The 25,742-nt window shown below is 40.1% G+C and overlaps 1 protein-coding gene across 1 annotated transcript in view; it reads right to left on the bottom strand.

Annotated features, from left to right (window-relative positions):
• The window catches only part of LOC124799730 (Fanconi anemia group I protein-like), a 278,348-nt gene that overhangs the window by 251,141 nt on the left and 1,465 nt on the right, over window positions 1-25,742 (bottom strand). The window contains exon 2 of the mRNA XM_047262946.1: window positions 5,803-5,913. Coding sequence (XP_047118902.1) covers window positions 5,803-5,913 — 111 coding nt within the window. The remainder of the gene's footprint in view (window positions 1-5,802; window positions 5,914-25,742) is intronic.

The raw sequence follows: 25,742 nt of genomic DNA, 5'->3' as shown, positions 1-25,742 counted from the left end.
TAATGATTGGACTCTTTTACTTTTCCACAATGTAATATGTCATTTAGAGGGCAGATTGCTAAAGCACAGAGGCAGGGAAGCTCCGTTGCCTGTAATACAGATTATACACATCATTGTCACCTGGTCAACTGTATATATTAGATCATTAGCACAAGCAAATGTATAGGTAGAATACCATCTAAGTTATCCATTCTTGGTGTGGGATTTAGTATGCTGTTCGAGCACAAGCAACTTGACAAACAGTAAGTATCATATTGTGACAAATTTTACATACACGAGGGAAACAGGCACAGCTAAGGTCACCAAAGGCACATCAGAAACATTATGGGAACCAGTTCTCGTTACTGCATATATTTCTCATGAAATACTTTAAATGTTGGTGCAGTTGAGGAGCCATCACTCTTTTGTGTGCAGTAACAAAAGCATTTTGAATAACTTATCAGCAACTGGGAGAAACAACTTCCAGACATCTTAAACAGTTACTGTATCACCACATGAAAAGTTACAGGCAAAAGAAAGTAACTGCAAAGGAAGAGTGACAAACCAAGCAGCTCACAGAAAGACATTGTAATGTGGCAAAGTGGGATAACACTTATTGTATTGATCAATAACAAGTCAACTGGCATTTTCAATATATAAATGCATAATTCTACTCGCACATTGTATGTATTTAATGCTTCATTTATTCATATGTTTACTTCTATAAGGACTTAGTTTTCACTTCTATTTCATGTTTATACAACTTTCAGCTAATTATTCAATTTGATTATGTAACTTAGCCGAGTACCCAGCATTCCCCTAGTATGTATTTCTAACAGCCCACCGCTGCCTTCCCTTCACTCTGTCCATCTAGTCCTCCCCATGTCTATCTCTATGGGTACATTCAGCAGCATATGTGGACACTGTCTGCAAAATGTATCATGAACAGAGTAAGTAGCAAAAAAGCAATGCAAATGTTGTGAAGTCAACGCTGATATGACAGTTTTATTGCATAAAGAGAAAAAATGTAGTAAGTGATAAACTTTTCTTCCTTTAATCATTTTGTGTGATGTGTCAGTGAGAAAAAGCTTCATAAATCTTTGAAATTTTGTGTGAAGTTTATTGAGGCCACTAAGTTCTCTCACTCTTAAGTACTGGATATTTGCACGTCATGGCCTATACTTCTTTTCCATACCCACCCCTTTGATAGATAAGTGGTTCTTATCCCCACTCCAATTCCTTCCAGACAGTAAGTGATATTTGTACCGAATTAAGTTGAAATGGGTCCAGTGGTTTCGGAGGAGATATGGAACTTTTTTTTTTCCATGACCTGATTTTGATGAACTGAAGCCTCTACTATGATCAAGTGACCTTTGAAAACCCCACAAAAATTCATCTAGTAGTTTTGGAGATCAGCGTGTTCAAAGATAAACATAGAAAGATGACAGTTTCACAGATTTATTATTAGCACAGTAGCAGCTAACAGAAGTAGTAGTGGGTAAAGCACATGGTAGACTTAAGTTATTGGTAGAATACTGGGGAAGTACAATCAATCTACACAGGAGACTGGTCGCAAATCACTCGTGTGACTGGTTCTAGAAATTGCTCAAGTGTGTGGGACCCATCCCAAATAGGGCTAATAGAGGATACTGAATGTTTACAGATAAAGACATCACGCATGGTCATAGGTCTGTTTTATCCACGGGAAAGTGTCACAGAGATACTGACGATAGATGAAAACTATCCCGTTAACAAAGTTTCAAGAACCGGCTTTAAATTATGACTTTGGAAATATACTACATCCCCAACATATTGCACACATAAGGATTGTGAGAATGAGATTGGAATAATTACAGCGCAAGCAGAGGCATTCAATCAATCATTCTTCCCGTGCTCCATATGTGAAAAAGTAACAACTTTATAATTAAAATATTAAATATACGTATTGCTAAGAAACAACAGTATGAAAAGGATAGGTTGGCACTCACCACTTAAAGGTGGTGTCGAGTCACAAACAGGTAGAGCGAATAAGACTGCTAAACATTTATGCTTTGGGACAAAAAAAAGTGGACGAAAAGAGTCCTCATTTCGAAATAAGAAACACAAAGACATGGCCACTGTCTCCAGATGCTGGGGCCAGTGGACACATACATGTGAGCTGTGTGCATGTACGAGTGTTTCCTATTCTGGAAGAACTCCTTTTTCCTGAAAGCTTAAATTTTTAGCAGTTATTTTCACTGCGCCTGCCTGTGACTCAATGTCTTCTCTACATAGCGAGTAGCAACAAATCCTTCTCATATTACTGTTATTCTATCCTTGACATTCCATCATTAATGAACTGTTTCCATGCGAAATCCATAACAGATTACAAATTGTATTTATGGCAGATAATTTCATTTAATTTGGAAATTAATTATATATGTGACCTTTTGTAAAACACAAACTTTTAATAGCAACCTAATTAATGTATCGAGCTCAAGAAAGTAAAATAAAATACAAACTGTTGACAAATTATTTAATATTTCATAGCAATAATCACAGGAGGTAGTCTTTGTAGCGTTCTGTTAAGAGGTAGTTATGAGAAGTTCGATTTTGAAGCAGCTGAGTGCAGACTTTGACCAGCAGTATTTCAGTTTTTGTCAAGTTCACTACAATTATTATGAAGATCGATGTAATTTTTTGGTTTTTACTAATACTGTATAATGGAAAACAAAATGATTCTTCCGAGTCCATCAATTTGTAGTTAGAGTGCTAGCATCAAATTCCGACAAGTGAAACATGGGCTCAGTTACCAAAGTCTTAACTGCAACGAGATACAGATAATCATCCAACAACAACTATTTGAAATGGAAGGAAAATTCTATTAAATCCAAACTTAGCATATTTTGATGGATCTGAAAGTACACTTAAAAGACATGCCATGATGGAATTATCTGAATGGGGCTGAAATCCACAGATGTGATGTAAATGTAGAAGGAAACAAATTATTACAATTTCAGAGGAGTCATATGATTTATTCGTGAGAAAGAGCGTCACAAACTGAGCATGTCAAAAATGTGTTGGTCCACCTCTGGCCCTTATGCTAGTAGTTAGTCAGCTTAGCACTAACTGATATAGTTGTTTGGATGGCCTTCTGAGGGATATTCTGCAAAATTCTGTCCAACTGGCATGGTAGATCATCAAAATCCCAAGCTGGTTTGAAGGTCCTGCCCATAATGCTCCAAACATCCTCAGTTATGGAGATGATCTGGCAAACTTGTTGACCAAAGTAGGATTTAGCAAGCATGAAGACAAGCAGTAGAAACTCTTGTCATGTGTAGGCAGGCATTACCTCGCTGAAATGTAAGCCCAGGATGGCTTGCCATGAAGGGCAACAAAACGGCATAGAATATTGCCAACATACTGCTGTGCTATAAGAGTGCCATAAATGACAACCAAAGAGGTTGGCATAAAATGGCATCCCAAACCTTAACTCCTGTTTGTTGGATTGTATGGCAGGTGACAGGTAGGTTAGTATCCCACCACTGTATGGCATCTCCAGATACATATTCACTGGTCACTGAATATTATTCTACACACGTAAATGCTATTCGATGCCAAATGCGTGTGACACCACTTCAAATGGGCTTGCTGGAGCACAAATCTCAATAGTAGTCAGTGCAAGGGACACGTGAGCTAAGCCCCTTTTCTGTGAGCCACCTATTAACGATCCCTGTGGTCACTGAAACACTAGTTGCACACTGGACCCATGATAATGATGAATTCAGTGCTCCGAGTCCCTCTCCGATTCCTCGGTCTCACATTCCATCATCTCCCTACGTCAACCTCTTTGTTCCTGATGCTGTGTTCAGCCACAGTTCATCCTTTCCTGCCAATATCATCAAATAGTGGCATCGTTCCTATTCATATTCAGCAATTCACTGATTCCAGAATGAAGGTTCCGAGTTCGAGGCTCGGTTGGGCACACAGTTTTAATCTGCCAGGAAGTTTCAATTCACTGATTACTCCAACTGGCTTCTTTGAGCCCAACTACATGTCCTATGAAATGGTGACATCTGCATATATTGTTCATGCACCTGTCTGCGAGGCATAGTTACTGTGCAATTGACTACACGAAATTAAATTCGCTGAGACTTTATGCCCTGATATCGATATGTCCCTGTTTTCTATAATCGCCAACTGTGCTGCGAAACTTTGCTATAGAGTCACACACTTATCCACTGGCCGCCAAAGTTTACAATTCTGCATTTTTTCTTTCAACACCTGAATGAATATCATTTAGTGACGAATTTGTATAACCTTTTTGTGATGCGCCACCTTTTTTTGTCATTGAGTGTATAACTCAGGGTAACTATAACATGAAACTCTGGTCAATTCAAAACTGCCTACGAGAGAACTGCCATAAAGGAAGCAGATCACGCAGACTGAGAATTGTTCCAGAGATAATTCTGCTGCCCCTCTGTATTAGCATGGAATCAGTGACTAAAATTTAAAAGAGACTGCATGTCTCATACAACAATTTGCCAATAAGATGACAGGAAAGTTATACTAGTATCTAGTACACCCACGCCTGGGGGCAAGGCGACAGGGTTGGAACTAGAACTTTTTATGGCTACTTATAAGTTGCCATCCACCTTCCAAAATACTAAAAATATTCCATACAATCAAGTCTACCTCCCCCCCTCCCTCTCCCAACAAACCTGACAACTACAGATGTGTGAAAATGCTGCCGATGCACACTACACAGATGACCAAGTACCATGAATGTTTTGTGTGACTTCACTATTCCAGGCACAGAAGCTTGAACATTATAAGCTAGTCTGTTCTTAATTTAGTAGCTCTTAAATATAGTTACACCATTCATAAATTCTTGACAATGCTACTCATACGAAAGATTCACTCTCTGAACAAAATAATTTAGTCTGTCCTGGTGTTCGCTTGTTTTAGTCGTCTGTACACAATGGGTACTTACCCATCCAGAATTTATTTTGTGGCCCATTTGCAAGATGTGTAATGCAGGCCATGGAATTATTTTTTAGGAAGTTGTTCTCTAAACTTATCCAATGGTTATAAGTACCACGATTACGATACACCAGTTATTCAAAGGTGTATAATTTAAAAACATGGTTTGCAGTAATGGTTTTTTAAATTAAATCAATTACACATTTAGACAATTGGAGCATCATATCTGCTTACTGATATTGTAATACAGTTACACTATGGCTTCACAACAGATTACCTAATGATGCCTTTCTTACAAACATTTCATTAAAGTTTCCCGCAAACCTCAGCAGCACTATTGTATCAGCTATGTCACCCTGTTACAACCCAAGCAAAGGTTCTCTGAATTCCTTGGATATTTAGGGGCAAGCCTACTTGACAATGTTCCAAATTCCGAGGCTTAAATCAATCACACTGGTGTCCTGACTTTCTCTGAATTCTCCCAACAAATTTTACATTAAGTTTCCCTATTGTCAATATTATGTGTTCATTTTCCTTTATTTCATTTTGTAGTATAATTTTCAAATATTTAAATTATGTGACTTATCCAGAAGTCAATAAATAACCATGTAAACAGATAATATTGGGCTATTTCTCCTGTTTATGCGAATTATATGGTATTTATTCATACGTTCTCTTCGTTTAAACTTTACTGTTTTTTAGAAAAAGATCACTTAATATTTACGATAGTTCTTTAAGAGTCACTTTGCTCTATTTATATGGTTGTGGCAAGCAGAAAGTACCAACCTGATACTCTTAATCTCTCTTTGCATACTGTGGGAACCAATTGAATAAGAAGAAAATTGCATTTATTGAACTTACTCTAAAGCTTGTAATTTCTGATGCTCCGCCATAATGTGTAGCCTGAAATAAGAAGGTAAGAATTTCAGGAGCTGTTTGGTATCTGCATATTTTTGTAATGATGGCAGTCACCTGAAACAGAAACTTTAAATAAATAAATCATATCGCGAGACAAGTCACTTGTACACATAGGCATTTGAAAACACTGTCATACAGAAGATATCAGCAATGGCTACACTTCCATAGTTTAAACCAAGGTCAGTTAAATCCTATTGTCAAACAAGAAAAGAAATAAAAAAGGAAATATGACATTAACTTATATTTTATAATTGAGTTTTATCCGATTTTAAGATTTAAAACTGCAAGTTTGCCACAAATGTGAGAGCAAAATATGATAGATAAAAGAACAAATGTGAAGAACAAAAACAACAGACACACAGTTCCAACAATGACAATTGTCCTGTAAGATGGTCCATCTTGTGTAACTTCATCAGATGTGAGTAGCTAATTTACTTGCAATGTGTATTATTATCGCAATAGCACACAAACAGCAATTAATAATCTCTTTTTATCATCTCAGGCTAACAGTAAAATAATAAAAGTATTGTGTGTGCCAGAGTGTTTGGACTTAATTTAACAGTAGTTAACTACTAATTTTAAAGTAGGCATACTTTTCTGCAAACCAGCCTTCCACACTGGTTCTCTAAGGGACGGTAATATACTTCAGCCAACTGACTCAATACTAGTGCTAAAATAAGAAAAATTACCCATTAGCAACTTTCTTCCCAAGTCCTTCTGTTGTGTGGGTCATAAAATTCTTCTAATGAAATGAAAATGTTATGATACTACAGAAATTTCTCTTACATCAATGCAGTCGTATCTCAGCAACAGGAAACAAAAGAGCATGTCAACAAATGTAGCTACAGAAATAAAACTAAATTATGAGTTGTTTTGAGAGTATCAGTCTTCTGACCGGTTTGATGCAGGCCACAACAAACTCATCTACTGCACTAGCCTCTTAATCTCAAAGTCACATTTGCATCCTATGTCCTCAATTAGTTGTTGGATGTATTCCAACTCTGTTGTCTACTAAAGCTTTTACCCTGTAGTACCATGGAGGTTATTCCGTAACATCTAACACATATCCTTTCACCGTCACCCTTCCTCTTGTCAGTGTTTTCCATATGTTTCTTCCTCACCAATTTATCTTATCAGTCCATCTAATTTTCAAGAATCTTCTGTAGCACCATATCTCAAAACCTTCAATTCCCTTCTGCTTCAATTTCCCATGGACCATGATTCATTATCGTACAATGCTGTGCTCCAAATATATATTTTCAGAAATTTCTTTCACAAATTAAGAATAATTTTTGATACCAGTACACTTCTCTTGGCGAGGTATGTCTTCTTTTCCTGCAATAGTCTGCTTTTTATGTTTTCCTCGCTTTATCCGCCACGCGTTTGTTGCTATCAAGATAGCAGAATTCCTTATCTTTGTCTACTTCACACTCACCAAATTTAATGTTGAGTTTCTCTCTATTCTTGTTTCTGCTTCTTTTCATAATTTTTGTCTTTTGCCATTTTACTCTTAATTCATATTTTGTACTTAGATTGTTCATTCCACTCAAAAGGTCCTGTAATTTTTTTTCCCTGCACTATGGATAGCAGTGCCATCAGCAAATCTTATCGTCATCCTTTCACCCTGACTTTTAATCCCACTCGTCAACTCATTCTTTTATTTCTTTATTTCGGTCATTGCTTCTTCGATGAACAGATTGAACAATAGGGAAGAAAGACTGCATCACTGACACACACTCTTTTTAATCTGAAAACTTCATTTTTGATCTTCCAGTTTTATTGCTCTCTGTTGGTTCTTGTTCATAGTTTACGTTACCTGTCCTTCTCCGAAGCTTACTCCTCTTTTTTCTCAGAATTTTGAAAATCTTGCACCAATTTACACTGCTGAACACTTTTTCTAAGTCAACAAATCCTATGAGCATGTCTTGATTTTTCTTCAGTCTTCCTTCCATTATCAAGAGCAATGTCAGAACCACCTCTCTGGTGCCGTTACCTTTCCTAAAGCCAAACTGATGATCATCTAACAGATTCTCAGTTTTATTTTCCATTGCTTCTGTAAATTATTCTTGTCAGTAACTTGGATGCATGAGCTTTTAAGCCGATTGTGTGATAGTTCTCACACTTGTCTGTCCTTGGTATCATTGGAATTGTGTGGCTGATATTTTTCCGAAAGTCTGATGGTACACCCCCACTCTCATCGATTCTACACACCAACTTTAATAGTTCTTTGGTTGCCATTTCTCTAAATGATTTTACAAATTCTGGTGGGATGCTACCTATCATTTCTACCTTATGTGATCTCACATATTTCAGAGCCCTTTTACATGGTGATACTAATACTGGATCCCCTATGTCTTCCATATTGACTCCAATTTCTTCTTCCATCACATCATCAGACAATTCCTCCCCATCATAGAGGTCTTCGATGTACTCTTACCATCTATTCACTCTATCCTTTGCATTTGACAGTGGAATGCCCATTGCACCGATGCTTTTAATTTCACTTCAGGCGGAATAACAAGTCTGACAAGTAAACCTGAATAAAAATACCTAAGACGTAGTGAATACAGAAGCAAAACAACAACGTTAAAGAGATCAATACAATAGCACAGTGAAATCAGGACCAAATGTCAGACTGACCGGGCGGAAGTTTTGCTGGCTTTAAAAGGCAGAAACAGGTGTTGATAGGTTGGCAGGACAGTTGTGCCTCCGTAACCAGTGCTGCAGCAATGACAGCAGTTCTCACAGATTATAGCAGTGCCCTCTAGTGGCCTGCAGTGAGGTCTCCATGTCCTGCAGCGGACTTTCAAACTGGGATTTGATACCGGACAGACAAAGTGGTAGGTCATACACACTGTTTCATTTTCTAATGCAGCTCACTGCGCTCTAACCATTTCTACCCCACTTTCTCCTTTACCTGGTTAAAATATAAGGTTTTTCCTATGCATGTCGTCATGCATTCAGTCCTTGTGAGGCCAATTGAGGAGCTACTTGTGTGCTGACCAAATGGCTCTCCATATTCACATCCAGTAGCACCCATAGGCCAAGGATGACACGGCAGTGGGTCAGTACCATTAGGGTCTACCTGAGACTTGTTCAGAGATAGTTTAGTTTAGTTTGTACGAGAAGAAGCGAAAGTTGATCATTTTGTAGTTACTGTGTCTTGTTTTCCTCATTTTTGGTGGAGTTTACATATTACAATGTTGTTCCAGTTTTCAGGAACTGTCTTTTTTCGCAAACATTATGTAAATAATCTTACAAGTACTTTTTGTACAACTTTTCCTCTCAGTTTAATCATTTCTATTGAAAACACCACCATCTTCAAAATCCTTCCCTTCCTTCATACACAGAATAGCTTTATGCACCTCATCCAGCATTACTCCCAAAATCTAGATTTTTTTATATATATATATATATATATATATATAATCCTGCAAAATGTGACTATTCTATGACACGAGTGGCGGGAAGGGGGGGGGGGGGGGCAGCCCACAACTCCATCAAAGAGAGGAAGGACAGAATCAACCAGGGTATATCCCAACATCCAATCCAAACATTCAAGCAATAAGGTAACAATCTTTAAAGATCACTTCATGGAGAACAAATGTGGATGGGTTGCTTAGCAACCTGTAGTGCAAACAACACAGTGTGTAAAAGTCTAGAATCTTCTTAGTCAAGTGTGTTAGTGATGACAATGGCTAAATGAATGTGAAATCACAGATCTGACTGCAGGCTTCAGGGCTCTGCTGACATGTCATCAGTGTATGAACTTGTCATGTTGATTGCACTCCTGGAGATCTAGAAGCACTAAGATCTCATCAGAATCTGCTGTGACCATACGTCTGCTGATGACTGACACTGTTAACATGTCTCACGAAACACTTTGGGTCCTGGCAGGTTAATGTACCATCTATAAGGTCCTACTACAACATGTGAATTCCTGAAACGTCAGCATTCCTGTCTGGAGGAAAATAGAAGAAGCTATTGGAATTAGACAACTGAAGCAACATAGGCAATGGGCTCAGGCCATGGGTACACAAAGGTACTCCTCCCCCTGTGTCTTGCTACATGAACCAGCGAACAGCACAAACCATAGAAAACCATTGCTTCCAATACTTTATTTAAGCACATTAAATTTCAGAGTTGTAGAACCAAAGATAGGTTAGTTGATTTGAAAAGGAGTTAAATAAAATGAAATGGGATGCAGTAGAATTATTAGAAATGGCAAAAGAGGAGGAGCAAATTTAATTAGAGTCAAGTTACATGTTTTCACTTTTTCTGTAACTTACAGTTTCTATCAGGTCAAGGAATGATTTGTACATGTGAAAAATGTCGAGTTCCCCTGCAATTTTGAGTCCACATTAAACTGTTGGTGCCTATGTAAATGGTCGGGTAAATCAGTCGAAGCTCATAGGAAGGCAAGGCACACCATTCCCTTTAAGCGAAGATGCTTAGTAAAGCTATTCTTCTTCTTCCTAGTGTTAACCCTGCCCAATACAGGGTTTGCTGTACTCGAGATTTGGTAAATTTATTTTATTTAGCTTTGTGGCTGGATCCAATTCCTGTTACCCCAATGGCCAGTCACCAAAAGATGGGAAGCCCTGGGTGACACCTGTCTGAATTGTGTAAACTTTGTTCTGTATGTGATCATATTTTAACTGTTTGCATATCATATTTTCTGGGTTGAAATTGGAGACCAGACCAGCATTTGGGTAAACAAATGGGAGAAACTGCCCAAAAACCACACTCGTTCTGGCCAGAGTACTGACCGCAGTCACTAATAAGCCATGCAGATTCAATCTGGGTCTGGCCCACCTCCCTGTCTCACTAGCTAGGTGCTGCATTATACGAGCAAGTATTTTTCCTTTACATGCATTTTACTGTGGAGGAAAAGAGGGAGGGGGGATTCAGGTATTATCTTTATCGTAAACGGGATCATAAACAATAATGCAGATAAAATATCTGAAACAGAATAGTAAGATTTAAAAAAATAAATAAAACAAACACTAAAGCTATATCATGTTAAATAACAAGACATCCAGAACTTATCAAAGGTCCCTCAATTCCTGTCCTCTTCTGTGGATACCGTCTCTTTTTCAGGAAACGAAGGAACCATCACCTCTTGTTTACTAGATTGCTAGTGATGGGTTTAGGTGCGCATAGAGGGGAGGCAAGGATCTACTGATCTACTACACCCATTCCACTAACAAGTCTCAGGCACTTTTTTTTTTTTTTTTTTAGGGAGCAAAACTTCTATGGTCATTAGCGCCCAGCCCGTGACTTAGGAAACAGGAAAAAAACGAAATTTAAAATCAGCAGCAAGGGGAACAAAGTCATAAAATTTGAGAAACTAAAGGCAGAAGGAATGCTTAAAAATCCACTATAGAAAGGGGGTGGTTGTCCCCAAAAAAAAAATCAAATGACTGACGTCATTTCACTGTCACTAATAAACTGTAGAACGCGGTCAGCTGAGCGCGTGTCATCTGCTAAAATCAACGATAGATCAGGCGATAGCTGTAGACGGGAGCGTAACGGATTAAAATAGGGGCATTCAATTAAAAGGTGTCTGACCGTCCACAGCTGAGAGCAGTGGGGACAGAGTGGGGGAGGATCACTGCTTAAAAGATGTCGATGGCTAAAAAGACAGTGCCCTATCTGGAGTCTAGCTAAAATTACCTCCTCCCGACGACGCGTTCGGGAGGAAGAGGTCCAAGCGCAAGGAAGGGCTTTCACTTCCCGCAATTTATTATGGGGAAGTGTTGACCAATGCGCATGCCATAAATGAGCAACTTGGCGACATAAACCGCTCCGTAGATCGGTAAACGGAAGAGACTGAATAGCTGGCCGAGGAAGAGAGACTGCAGCCTTGGCCGCTATATCGGCCGCCTCATTCCCACAGATACCAGCGTGTCCCGGGAGCCAGAGGAACGCCACTGAGACGCCCCCCAGGTGGAGCAAGCGCAGACAGTCCTGAATCCGGTGGACCAGAGGGTGTACAGGGTAAAGAGCTTGGAGACTTAGGAGAGAGCTGAGAGAATCTGAGCAGATTACGTACTGTATCCGCTGATGGCGGCGGATGTAGTGGACAGCCTGTAGAACAGCGTAAAGCTCCGCAGTATAAACCGAACACTGGTCGGGAAGCCGAAAGTGATTTGGGGTGTCGCCAACAATATAGGCACTCCCTACACCTAACGATGTTTTTGAGCCGTCGGTGTAAATAAATGTGGCTTCCGTCATTTGTGCACATAGAGCAGCAAATGCCCGACGGTAGACAAGTGTAGGGGTACCATCCTTGGGAAATTGACATAGGTCTCTGAGCAAGTCGATCCGGGGACGGAGCCAAGGCGGTGCTGTACCCCAAGTTGTCAAGAAGGTTTTACGAAAGCGGAAGGAGAGAGAATGGAGCAGTTGGCGGAAGCGGTCTCCCGGGGGTAGTAGGGAGGAGGAGCGGCCTGCATACCCGACATCAAAGGAGGTGTCGAAGAAAAGGTCATGGGCTGGATTAGCAGGCATGGAAGACAGATGACTAGCATAACGACTCAGGACTGCCCGCCGATTGGACAGCGGAGGTTCAGCAGTCTCAGCATAAAGGCTTTCCACAGGGCTGGTGTAAAAAGCTCCAGACACTAAACGTAATCCACGGTGGTGGATAGAGTCGAGACGCCGAAGAATAGACGGCCGAGCAGAGGAGTAGACTATGCTTCCATAATCCAATTTCGAGCGCACTAAGGCGCGATAGAGGCGGAGAAGGACCACTCGGTCCGCTCCCCAGGAGGTACCATTCAGGACACGGAGGGTGTTAAGGGAACGCAGACAGCGAGCCGAAAGATAGGAAACGTGGGAGGACCAGCACAGTTTTCTGTCAAACATAAGACCCAAGAATTTAGCGACGTCGGAAAACGGAAGGTTGACAGGACCCAGATGTAAGGAGGGCGGAAGAAACTCCTTACGTCGCCAAAAATTAACACAAACGGTCTTACTGGGTGAGAAACGGAAGCCAGTTTCGATGCTCCACGAGTGGAGGCGATCGAGACATCCTTGAAGACGTCTTTCAAGCAGGCTGGTCCGTTGAGAGCTGTAGTAGATCGCAAAATCGTCCACAAAGAGGGAGCTCGAGACATCAGGAAGGAGACAATCCATAATTGGATTAATGGCGATGGCAAACAGTACAACACTCAGCACGGAGCCCTGGGGTACCCCGTTTTCTTGGGAGAAAGTACGGGAGAGAGTAGTGTTCACCCGCACCCTAAATGTGCGCTCTGCCATAAATTCGCGAAGAAAAAGGGGCAGCCGGCCTCGAAAGCCCCAAGAGAACAGTGTGCGGAGGATGCCTGTCCTCCAACAGGTATCGTATGCTCTCTCCAGATCAAAAAATATTGCTACCGTTTGGCGTTTCCGGAGAAAATTGTTCATGATATAAGTGGAGAGAGCAACAAGATGGTCAACGGCAGAACGATGCTTTCGGAATCCGCATTGGGCTGGTGTTAAAAGACTGCGGGATTCCAGCCACCAAGCTAAACGGTAATTCACCATACGCTCCAAAACCTTACAGACACTACTCGTGAGAGAAATGGGGCGATAGCTAGAGGGGAGATGTTCGTCCTTTCCAGGTTTCAGAACGGGAACGACAATAGCTTCCCGCCATCGTCTGGGAAAGGTACTGTCGGTCCAAATTCGATTGTAAAGGCGAAGGAGGTAACGCAGGCTATGGGTTGATAAATGCAGCAACATTTGGACATGGATACCATCCGGTCCTGGGGCGGAGGAGCGAGAAGGAGAGAGGGCATGTTGGAGTTCCCGCATGGAGAAAACAGTATTGTAGCTTTCCCGATTTTGAGAGGAGAAAGCAAGAGGTCGCACTTCCGCTGCACGTTTCTTCGGGAGAAACGCTGGCGGGTAATTTGAAGAGCTCGAAATCTCAGCAAAGTGCTGACCCAATGAGTTAGAAATTGCGACGGGGTCCACTAAGGTATCTTGCGCGACAGTGAGCCCAGAGACCGGGGAGAAACTAGGCGCGCCGGAGAACCGTCGAAGCCGACTCCAAACTTCCGAGGAGGGAGTGAAGGTGTTAAATGAGCTAATAAAGAATTTCCAGCTTGCCTTCTTGCTATCGCGGATGACGCGACGGCATCGTGCACGCAGCTGCTTATATCGGATACAGTTTGCCAAAGTTGGATGGTGACGGAAAATGCGAAGAGCACGTCGCCGCTCACGTATTGCGTCACGGCATGCCTCGTTCCACCAAGGAACTGGGGGGCGCCGGGGCAATTCGGAGGTGCGTGGTATTGAACGTTCCGCAGCTGTGAGAATAACGTCGGTAATATGTGTGACCTCATCGTCGACGCTGGGAAAGCGACAGTCATCGAATGTCGCTAGAGATGAAAAAAGTGTCCAATCGGCCTGAGCAAACTTCCAGCGTCGCGAGCGCATATATGGCAGTTGAGGCTGCAGTCTAAGAACACATGGAAAGTGGTCACTCGAGTGTGTATCATCAAGGGCGAACCATTCGAAGCGCCGAGCTAGTGGAACAGTACCGACCGCAAGGTCCAAATGAGATAAATTTGTCGTGGAGGCAGACAAAAATGTGGGGACCCCAGTGTTGAGGCAGACTAGATCCGCTTGGTGGAAGACGTCTAACAATAGTGAGCCACGTGGACAAGGATGTGGAGATCCCCAAAGCGGGTGGTGGGCATTGAAGTCCCCAACCAGCAAATAGGGGGGTGGAAGCTGACCAAGAAGATGAAGGGATAACGAAAAATTGTATCCCTTAAGGAAATGCCGAATTTGACAGAGCTAAGAAAGACCTAAGTCGAAACAAGGCCCCGTCAGAACTACTGATAGCCTTGGGAGAGCTAGTCATGACAAAACTCTTCGATTTGGTATGCAAGATGCATGAGACAGGCAAAATACCCCCAGGCTTCAAGAAGAATATAATAATTCCAATTCCAAAGAAAGCAGTTGCTGACAGGTGTGAAAATTACCGAACTATCAGTTTAATAATTCATGGTTGCAAAATACTAACACGAATTCTTTACAAAAGAATGGAAAAATGGTAGAAGCCGACCTTGGGGAAGATCAGTTGGGATTCAGGAGAAATGTAAGAACATGTGAGGCAATACTGATCCTCCAACTTATCTTAGAAAATGGGTTAAGGAAAGACAAACACGTTTATAGCATTTGTAGATATAGGAAAGCTTTTGACGATGTTGACTGAAATACTCTCTTTGAAATTCTGAAGGTAGCAGGGGTAAAATACAGGGAGCAAAAGGCTATTTACAATTTCTACAACCAACCAATCCATAAGGAAGGAGACAGACTTGTTCCAATTACCGAGGAATTAACCTGATGAATGTAACCTATAAGATTCTCTCCAGTATTATTCACAACGAGCTAGTTCCATAGCAGAAGAGATTCTGGAAGAATATGAAAGTGGATTTCTGCCTAATAGGTCAACAACGGATCAGATATTTGTGCAGAGGCAAATAAAAGAAAAGGCTTATGAGTATAACTCCCATGTTGCCTTCAAGTAGGCCTTTGGTATTCTTGTTAGGGCAGGAATGCTAAATGATTTGCTACTGCTTGGAATACTACCTAGGTATGTTTCACTTACTCAAGCAATATTCACTGGTCCCAAGACTGCAGTGTGAGTGGATGGGAGGACTCAGTAAATGGTTTAGCATTAGTACAGGAGTCAGACAAGGGGACATCCTCTCTACAATGTTTTTCTTCAAATCCCTGGTTACATAAGCACAAAAGACAACCCAGATATGTGCATATGCTGATGATGTAGCAATTATTAGTAGAAGAAGAGTTTCACTAGAGAGAACAATAGATGAGCTGAAAGAAATCACACTACCTAGAAGCCTTACTGTTAATGAAATGAAGACTAAGTGCCTGAATTTCTTCAGGAAGGAAAATAATAACTTGGATAAACTACTAGCAGCTCGCTTCAATTTTCATGTGCAGAACTTTGACTACCTGGAATGTAATGTCAAAAGACAAACTCCATGTCAACTGAAATAAAACAGTGCACCTTGGGTGGTAATAGGTGCTTCCACACTTTTACGAAATTGCTGACCCTATAAGGTCATGATCAGGTCAGCTGTAACCTACAGATGTGAAATATGGACATTAACGAGTACAGATGGACGGCAGCTCAGAACATTTGAATGCAGTGTTCTGCGCAAGATCTATGGGGCAGTTCAGGATAACAGGGGTTTCTGGAGATCTAGAACAAGTAATGAGCTAGATCACTCATACAAAGAGCTGACATTATAAGAACAATAAAAAGCGGCAAAATAGCCTGGCTTGGAAATGTCCTTAGAATGGACGAATGCTTAAAAATGTTTTTGAAAGATGCCCAACTGGAAGATGCATGAGATTTTCCAGTCTAATTTGTCACAGGATCTTCTATGTCTCTGCTTCAAGCCTTCCACCTGACGCATCACCAGGAGGCCTCAAGCAGCTCTGGAACAATGCTGCAGATTGTTAGTTTCATCAAAATTCTGTGAACAAGGCTGATCTTCCCAACCTCATCTAAGTATGCTAAGCATGGTCTAATTATGCGCTCTGAGATCAGATGAGGGACATTGTTCCTTTCAACGTGTGCCACAATCTGCAGTTTACCGTGTGTCACAATCTGCAGTTTGCTGAATCCTGTTCCTCTAATGACAGGCAGAAATGCCTCTTCCATGCTGAATGGGGTCTCCAGGCATACACACTGAGTGCAGAAGGTGATCCTTCCTATTCCTTTCTACCACTTCCCTATGGGAGACTGTTATTCAAACAGACCCCTATTGTTTTGCTTTATCTGACACAGGACACAGCAGGTTTCACAACAGGTGATGAGTGTCACATTGGCTATGTTTCAGTTATAGGGGGAAGCAACACCTCACACTAGTTCTTTTATAGATCTGGGTGTTCCACCCTCAGTTCTCCTTGGTCCTCGCCTGCCCTGCACAAGAGCCCTTAGACCTATCACTGACACACACCAGTCAGTCAAGCCAAGTCAACAAATACTTCCTGGAGAGGAGACAGTATCCATAGAAGGAGACAGTAATTGAGATAGCTTCGATGTATGTGATAACTGTCTCTCAGTATCCTGGCAAACACACCTGTTCATAGCAGCTTCCAGTCCCTTGAAAGCAATCTGGGCAATTTCTAGCAGCTTACAAACAATAATCAATTCATCGCATGACCAAGAACAGCGTTTCAATGGTGTTGCTTTGTGGCTGGTGCAATGTGATTATTTTTAGCCTTTGTGGGTTGTATTAATTTTGGAAGCACAAAAGACTGTTACTATTCAGTTTAGGGTCACAGTGTAATAACCCTGTGCCATCGCCAATCATTGCATAATGTGTTTCCTTAATGTTTATTGTATTTTTTAGCATGGTTATTTGTTGCTCTGTCAGTGAATGCAATACACAATACGAGGCACTATTCAAAATTTTTGGGATTGGTGCTGCCATCTGTTGAAAACCTTACCTTTGGACAAATTGTCAGATTCACCCTCGAAGTAGTTCCCACCCGCACGTACACACCGGTCCCATCGCTTCTGCCACTGGTCAAACGTTTTCTGGAAGTGGTGTTCTTTGAGGGTGTTTATCACTGCCAGCGATGCTTCTTGAATCACCTCTAGAGTGTCGAACCATGGGCCTTTCAATTTGAGTTTCAGTTTTGGGAATAGCGCAAAGTAGCAAGGTGCCAAATCTGGTGAGTACAGTGGGTGGGGTACAACCGCCATGTTGTTTTTCGCCAAAAAGGTCATGATGAGCAAGAACATGTGACAGGGCGGTTGTCGTGATGCAGCAGCCAGTTCCCTTGACGCCAATGTTCGGGCCGTCGTTGCCACACGTTTTCATGGAGCTGTCGCAAAACGTCACAGTAGTAGGCAGAATTCACTGTTCGGTTGGGTGGGACAAATTCTTTGTGCACAATTCCCTTGGTAGCAAAGAAAATAATGATCATGCTCTTAACTTTGCTCTTCACCTGTCTCGCTTTTTTGGGGCTCACGCTCTGTCCACCAAACACTTGTTGAATCATTGCAAGGGTCTCCGTAGCACTTTTCCCGAGATTCGCACAAAATTTGATACATACATGCTGCTCTGTTCACGGATCCATCATAAAATCGCCACACACCAAATACAGAGTATTACGGAAATCACTGTGGACACGCAACACGTCCTCCCAGCAGAATGCCACTCCACAGGGCAGCACCAGTCCCGAAAATTTTGGATACCACCTTGTATTGTCTGCTGCTGTAATTGAACCAATTGTGAGGGTATGTCCAGTCTCTAGAAACGTTGTAACTAAGTTTATTGCAATAATGTTTTAGTCTTCCATAGGACAACTAGAACACATATCATTTCCAAGAAACAATTTTTTTTTCCAAATTCACAAAATCAATTTCTGTCATTCTGGAATGCACACACACTCTCAAAAAAAACGATAAACTGTATCAATCTTCTTTATTAAAGACTAATTTAGTAATCACACAACAATATGACACAGAAGTTGTCATGAAATCCTTCTCAGAATGTGACACCTTTACCTCACACGTAAAATACCTACAGCTGTACAGATTTCTGATTTTGAGACTGTAAATAACACGGACATTGCATATTACTTTTTCTGCAATAAGCTAAAGTGTGACATTTTCTATGTGATTACTCATTACGCCCTGCTTTCAGGAGTAATATTACAATACTATCATTGCCACCTCATAACGTGCTCCTTTCTTGTGTTTTCCAGCCCTGCTCCTAAAAAGAATTCCAATGATTTCTCTCACTAAGTACACCACCTCCATCCTGCCTCAAAGTCAGATAAAGTGTATTGTAAACTCTTGGCAATCTTTTATTCTCATCATCACAACTTACAAATCCCACCACTTTTTGTATTCAAGTGTTAGTTACATTAGTTGCTACTTTTTGTACTCTTATACTGTGTTAACACATTTAGTGAAAAATTAAAACTCCTTGGACATGTCTGCACACTGCATCATCAATGATTTAAAAAAGAGCTGTGGAAGGGTCAGTATAATTTTGTAAAGAAGTCTGTAGGTGCTCCGTTTTAAGTAGCAGGGTAGAGGGAGGGGGACACACCTGCTCACCACTTCAGTTTGCCAAGTTTCACTACTGTGCAAAACTACTACTAGAGCAAGCTCCTTGTATGTGTTTCAATCAGAATCAAATGTTTATCTTCTCAGTATTTTCAAATTTATTAGCTAATAATCTCACTTAAGATCATCCAAAGAAATTAAATCTTCAGATAAAATTAAGCAACACCTGATTCTCATCATATAAATAATGTACAAGTGGCAACATGCAATCAATAAAAGCACTGTATGGGGATTAAACGAAAACATATGCACATAATACCTAGGGCTTTTTTTTTAACTTACTTCTAACAAATTAGTATTATTCTTTGATTTTCTCTTGTGCTGTGTGGTCTCTCTAAATGTTCCACACCATCTATGAAAAATTGTAGTGTAGCACTGATCTATCACAATGTCTTTCTAGAACGACTACCCAACTACACAGTAGTTGGTGTTGGTGCCATTACCTAAAAACAATAATCAATCAATCAACTGATGTACCTACCATAAGGTTTACCACCGTTTACAGTTCACACCTGGTTGTTGTTGATGTAGCATTACTCAAGACAAGAACTTAAGACATGCATTTTATGTATGATGGACCAGGGTGTAGTTCCCAGAAAGCCAAACAAATGTACACACTTAGTTTCACAACAGGTATCATCCAAACTCGAAGTTGTTTTTTTTTTTTTTTTTTTTTTTTTTTTTTTTTTTTTTTTTTTTCCTATGACTAGACACTTAAGGTCAGTCAAAACTGGCAGAACCACCTGTCTGCTTTCACCTGTGAGGTAACTGTGTTATGTTGTCATGGTGGCACACGGTATACGAAAATAAACTGAGTCTGTAGAGACCGTGTTGGTGGATGCAGTGATGCTCTCTAGTGTGGGATGTTTATTTCTAAATTGTTCACGAGTGCTGTTAGCAATTCATTCGACTTCTTGAGTGTTGTTTGTGAGGATAATATTGTGAGAGTTTGTGACAGTTTATTAGTGAGTTATTTTGATATGACAACAAGATCACCAACAGGTCTCTGTATGTTGCAATTGGCGACAACATGTTTATCACAATTAAATTTATTTGGTATAACTGCCAACTATGTGTAGTGTTACACTCGTAGAGAAGGTACAAGACTGATCAAGTTGTTGCAGTTCAGACCCAGAACCAATGTAACTGACGCTGACAGCAGGACAACATATGGTATTCTGTCTGGAAGGATTCCTGGTTTGAGAAGTCCCGATTGGCTATTTGAAAGGTTTCAGTGATGACCTATTATTTTTACCATCACTAGATCGCTATATTTATGCTGGCTGACTTTTTATTATTATTACTTTTTTGTAGTATATATGGTATGTGTATTTATGTGGATAATTTTTTGTGTACCAAAATTTTGTGTTAATGTAACTTCTTAGGAAGTTATGGGGAGTTTGTTAATGGTGAGGTCTGATTTTCGATTTCACTTACATGCATGAATTTTAGTTTTGTGGTACCGAAGATTTCATTTTAGCTTTACATGTCACGTGAAATTTCCGATACCAGTATTTTTTTTTTTAGGTGTCCTTTATTGTGGTTCCGTTAATTGCTGAGGATTTTGTTTGCTTGGTTTTGCTGAGTTTCACATTATTCCTGCAGTTACATATTTTTCATATTATTTGCATCTGTTCACATGTTTAACGAGTAACATCATAGGTGTCATACTGTATAAACATGAAATAGGGTTGTCCACTTTTTCTGATTACATCGTCAGTCAAAGCTGATGGGTGGTAGCACAATCTTCTGTTTTTTTCAGAAACTTACAAGACACAAGACAAGACTTTCAAAGCACAGAGGCCTGGCCAAGGTTCTTCGTAAATAACAGAATTTGAAGAAATGACATTGAATCATGTAAAATATTAAGCACTTGGCATTTGCCAACTTTCCATTCTACACACTTCAAAGATAATCGTACTGATGGATTGTTAATCACACTCCGATCATAATCAGAGTGTGCAATCAGTAGGCTAAATGATTTTAATCCCAGAGTTCATTTCCTTAAAAGGTTTACATTGTAATACATACAAAATATTGCTAGTTTTCTGGAGGCCACACAACGAGGAAAACGAAAAGACATAAACAGAACGCCTGAAACCATTAAGGTCAAAATTATACAGAGGAGACAGGATCCAGAATACAGTGAAATAAGGAACCAATGGTAGCAGATGAATGCTTCAGGTGATACAGGGTGCTGAATGAGCAAATGTGTGTTAGGCATATTTCTGCAAGCTGCTCAAGACTCTGCAGCAACATTTGTGGCATTATTTTTGAAAACACTTCACAATTGTCTGTCATGTGTCTAAAGTGGAATTTTCCCCAAGGGGCTACAGAAGTCGGTGTTTGAAAACACCAGTAAGAGCTGTAGAGAAAACTTAAAATGTCCCCTCCCAGATTCTGCCCGTTCCCTTTTATTGTAATGAAGAACAGATGCAATGTATTATGAACTTTTAAGGTTTGTACATATTTGCATATGTACACCACACAAGAAATGGTAAAGGGACAGTGAGTTTAGTAATTAATGTCCCATCAACAGAGACACTGACTGCCCTAAAAATGAAGTATTAACTCTATTGGGAAAGGAGAGGCACTCAAGCTGGTGGTAGCCTCGATTTGTGAACCAGGCAGTGTCTTAACTACTTGACACCTTGCTTGGTACTACCCAACTGTGTGTGGAGAATAGCAATGAGCAAATTCTGTTAAACAAATTGTTTTCATACATTTCCAAGATCCTTCAAAGTTTCTTTATTACACTGAGTGTCCTCCAGCATTCATTCCTAGCTTTAATTACCCCTCATTAACTTGTAGGTAAAGCTTTGACTCTTTGTATCACTTTTCCATTGCTGAATGCAATATTCAGGTGCTGACTGGGTCTGGAAGCCTCCACACACCTCTTAATTTATCTAGGATACTATTACTGACTATGAAATATGTCTGATGCAATATAATCATCCACTTTACGTTTTTGTCAACATTCTTCTGGCATCATTCCACAAAGTCTATGGTATTTTCCCCATACTTTTCTTTGTATGATACTTACAAGGGAAACTCCCCAACATGACCAGTTCACATTTTGCGATAAGATGGCCCAGTGGATAGCTCATCAAAAACTGAACACAGATAAAGCATGAAAATAGGAAGGAGGTGTACTGAACTGTGAAAAAGAAGGAAAATCTAAACACTGAATGGTTCAAACTCCAGATGAGCAACATCAAGTGAATCTGAACAGCTACGACACTGCGAAGACAGAGATTGGTGTTCGGTTTTCATTTCTGTGAGAGGTCTATGCTGTTTGTCACTTGTTCTCACTATTTGTCATATTTACTTGCAATGAGAATATAGTCTTACCACGGTGGTTTTAGGGCGCACAACTACAATGGTCATTAGCGGGTCTTACCACGGCTCATATTCTTAAACCACTGCACAGTATGACAATGTGTACAGTATGGCAACTGCCAAGACTACAGAAGGAGAATAGACACGTCAATGACCTGACAGAAAGTTCATAATTTTGTGAGAAAAAATAAATAAATAAATAAATAAATAAAATTAATAGAGGGAAACATTCCACATGGGAAAAATATACCTAAAAACAAATATGATGTGACTTACCAAACGAAAGCGCTGGCGCATCGATAGTGTGTCTATCGACGTGCCAGCGCTTTCGTTTGGTAAGTCACATCATCTTTGTTTTTAGATATAAATAAATAAAATGACGCACAAGTTAGATTTGAACACTGATCTCCCCCATCGCAATCCAACACCGTCACCACATAATCACGATGCCCTCCCTGGCTGTTCAAATTGACTTGATGTTGCACACCTTGACCTTGAAACTGTCACTGTTTCGGTTTTGCTTCTTTTTTCACAGTTCAGTACACATTCTTTCTATTTTCATGCTTGATTCGTGTTCAGTTTTTAACGGGCTATCCACTGGGCCATTTTGCCACTTGAGGACTTTTGGTAGGGAGGACACAGCATGTTATCTTGGGTGAAAAGTCATCATCAGATGTAGAAGTAACTTCAGCTGTGCCCCAGCGAAGTGTGTTGGAACCCTTGCTGTGCATTTTAGATATTAATGACCTTGTAGGATATATTAATAGTAAAATCTGGTTTTTTTGCAGATGATGGAGTTACCTATAATAAAGTACTTTCAGAAAGAAGCTGCATACATATTCAGTCAGATCTTAAGAAGATTTCAAAGTGGTGCAGAGATTGGCAAATCGCTTAAATGTTCAGAAATGTAATATTTTGCACTTCACAAAATGAAAGAAATGTAGTACCCTATGACTAATATCAATCAATCACTGTTGGAATCAGCCAAGTATTACAAATACCTGGGTGTAACACTTCGTGGGGTATGAAATGGATCACATATGGCCAGTCACTGATAGATGGGAGATTGCTAAAAACCACTCATGTGGCTGGTTCTAGAATATTGATCAAGAGTGTAGGACCTCAACCAGACAGGGTTGACAGGGGATATTGAACGTATACAGAGAAGGGCAGCACTGGGTTTGTTTAATCAACGGGAGAGTGCCATAGAGATACTAAAGGACCTAAATTGGAAGACTCTCGACGATAGACGTAAAATGTCCCACGAAAGGCTACTTACAAAGTTTACAGGCTTTAAGTGATTGCTCTAGGAATATACTGCAACCTCTTATGTATCACTCACACAGGGTTTGGGAGGATAAGAAGAATAATCACTGCACGCACAGAGGCATCCAAATAATCATTCTTCCAGAACTACTTGTGGGAATGGAACATAGATACCATAATAACTGATACAATGGGACGTATCTTCTGCCATGCACCTCACAGTGGTTTGCAGAGTATAGATGTAGATATCTGAGTATGGGGGTAGAGGGGGGGGGGGGGGGGGAGGGGGTGATGGGGTATTTCCCTTGTAAGGTGCCAAACCCTGATAAAGAAGGAATCTAGCAAATGTCTGCAATCCCTCAGTTTCCTACTCCAACTCAACTTTACAAGAATCTAATATAGTTCCAAAATAAATTGCACTAAGTTTTAGTACAAGTACTTCAATGACAGTTCAACTTTTGTTACCTGCAAAGTCAATTCTTTGTGTTAGTTCCATTTTGTATAACTTATGTAGCTGTTTTATTTATTCATTTCAATGACCTAACTGAATCACACGTGCATAACTGATATTGTAACAAATATACTGTTGTTATAAATAAATAATCTGTCATCATGTATCCAAGAAGCAGAAATAGTTCATTTAGCCAGCAATGAAACTATTATAATCAAGATTCAGCTTACTTGAAAACCCAAATAAAATTTTCTCAATTAATAAAAAAGTCTACCATGTAAGCGTACCCATTTTTTTTTCACTGAGAAGGTGTTTTCATTTAATCTGACAGTCTCATTCAACATCACAGCGCGATATCACAATTAGGCCTATATTCCATAAAACACGTACGGAAATATCAACAGCAAGCAATGAGCTACTTCTGTTCTTCACAACTGGCTATGTCGTATGATTTATTTTCATGTGATATGCTTTGAACTTCCATTCTGAATTTGTGGATTTCTCCACAGAGATAATACACCAAGTTCCTATCCACAACACATTTTTGGTGTTGTAAATGAGATGGTGTTCCTTTCTTTTCTCCACCAGTTAGAAGAAAAGTCTCACAGTTAGTCTTAACTATAATTTACATAGGTTCCCTAAACAAATAACTATGGTCAGTTTGAAGAAAGCACAGAGTACACCTATTTACAAGAAGAATTGTAGAAGTGATCCACGAAACTACCATTCAATATCCTTGAAATCAATTTGTTGTAGCTTCCTAGAACATATTCTGAACTCAAACATAATGAAGTAGGCCTACCTCCAAAAGAATGACCTCCATCGTGCCAACCAACATGTATTCCCAAAAAAAAAAAAAAAAAATCAATTATCTGAAACAAAATATGACACACTCATTTCTCATATGACATATTGAAAGCTTTGGATCAAGACAAACAGATAGCTGCAGTATTTCTTGATTTCCGAAAAGCATTTGACTCAATGTCATATGTACGTTTCTTAGTGGAAGTACAATCATATCAGGTATCAAATGAAATTTGCGTCTGGACTGATGATTTTTTGGTAGGAAGGATGCAGCTCGTTATCTTGGATGGAGAGTCATCAATAGAAGGTTTAACGGGACTCTTAATGTTCATGTTATATACTAATGACCTTACAGACAATTTTAATAGTCACGCTCAGGCTTTTCACACCTCATGCAGTTAACTATAATGAAATGCTGTGTGAAAGAAGCTACACAATTATTCAGTCAGATCTCGATAATATTTCAAAGTCGTTCACAGACTGGCAACTTGCTTTAAATGTTGAGAAAAGTGAAATTGCGTACTTCACAAAATGAAATACCTAGTTTCCTATGACAATAATATCAATGAGTCACTGTTGGAATCTGCCATTTCATACAAATACCTGGGTGTAACACTTGTGGGGATATGAAATGGAATGATCACATAGGTTCAGTCATGGATAAAGCATGTGGTAGACTTTGGTTACAGTAGAATACTGGGGAAGTACAATCAGTCTAAAAAGGACACTGCTTACAAATCACTCATGCAACCCATCCTAGAATGTTACTCAAGTGTATGGGACCCATAACAAATAGGGCTAACAGGATATTGAATGAACACAGACAGGAGCAGCACAAATGGTCTGTCTGACACATGGGAGTATGTCTCAGAGATGTTTAAGAAACTGAACTGACAGACTCTTGAA

The sequence above is a fragment of the Schistocerca piceifrons genome, chromosome 1, assembly GCF_021461385.2.
Source record: "Schistocerca piceifrons isolate TAMUIC-IGC-003096 chromosome 1, iqSchPice1.1, whole genome shotgun sequence".
Lineage (NCBI taxonomy): Eukaryota > Metazoa > Arthropoda > Insecta > Orthoptera > Acrididae > Schistocerca > Schistocerca piceifrons.
This window is presented reverse-complemented; position numbering and strand designations above follow the sequence as displayed.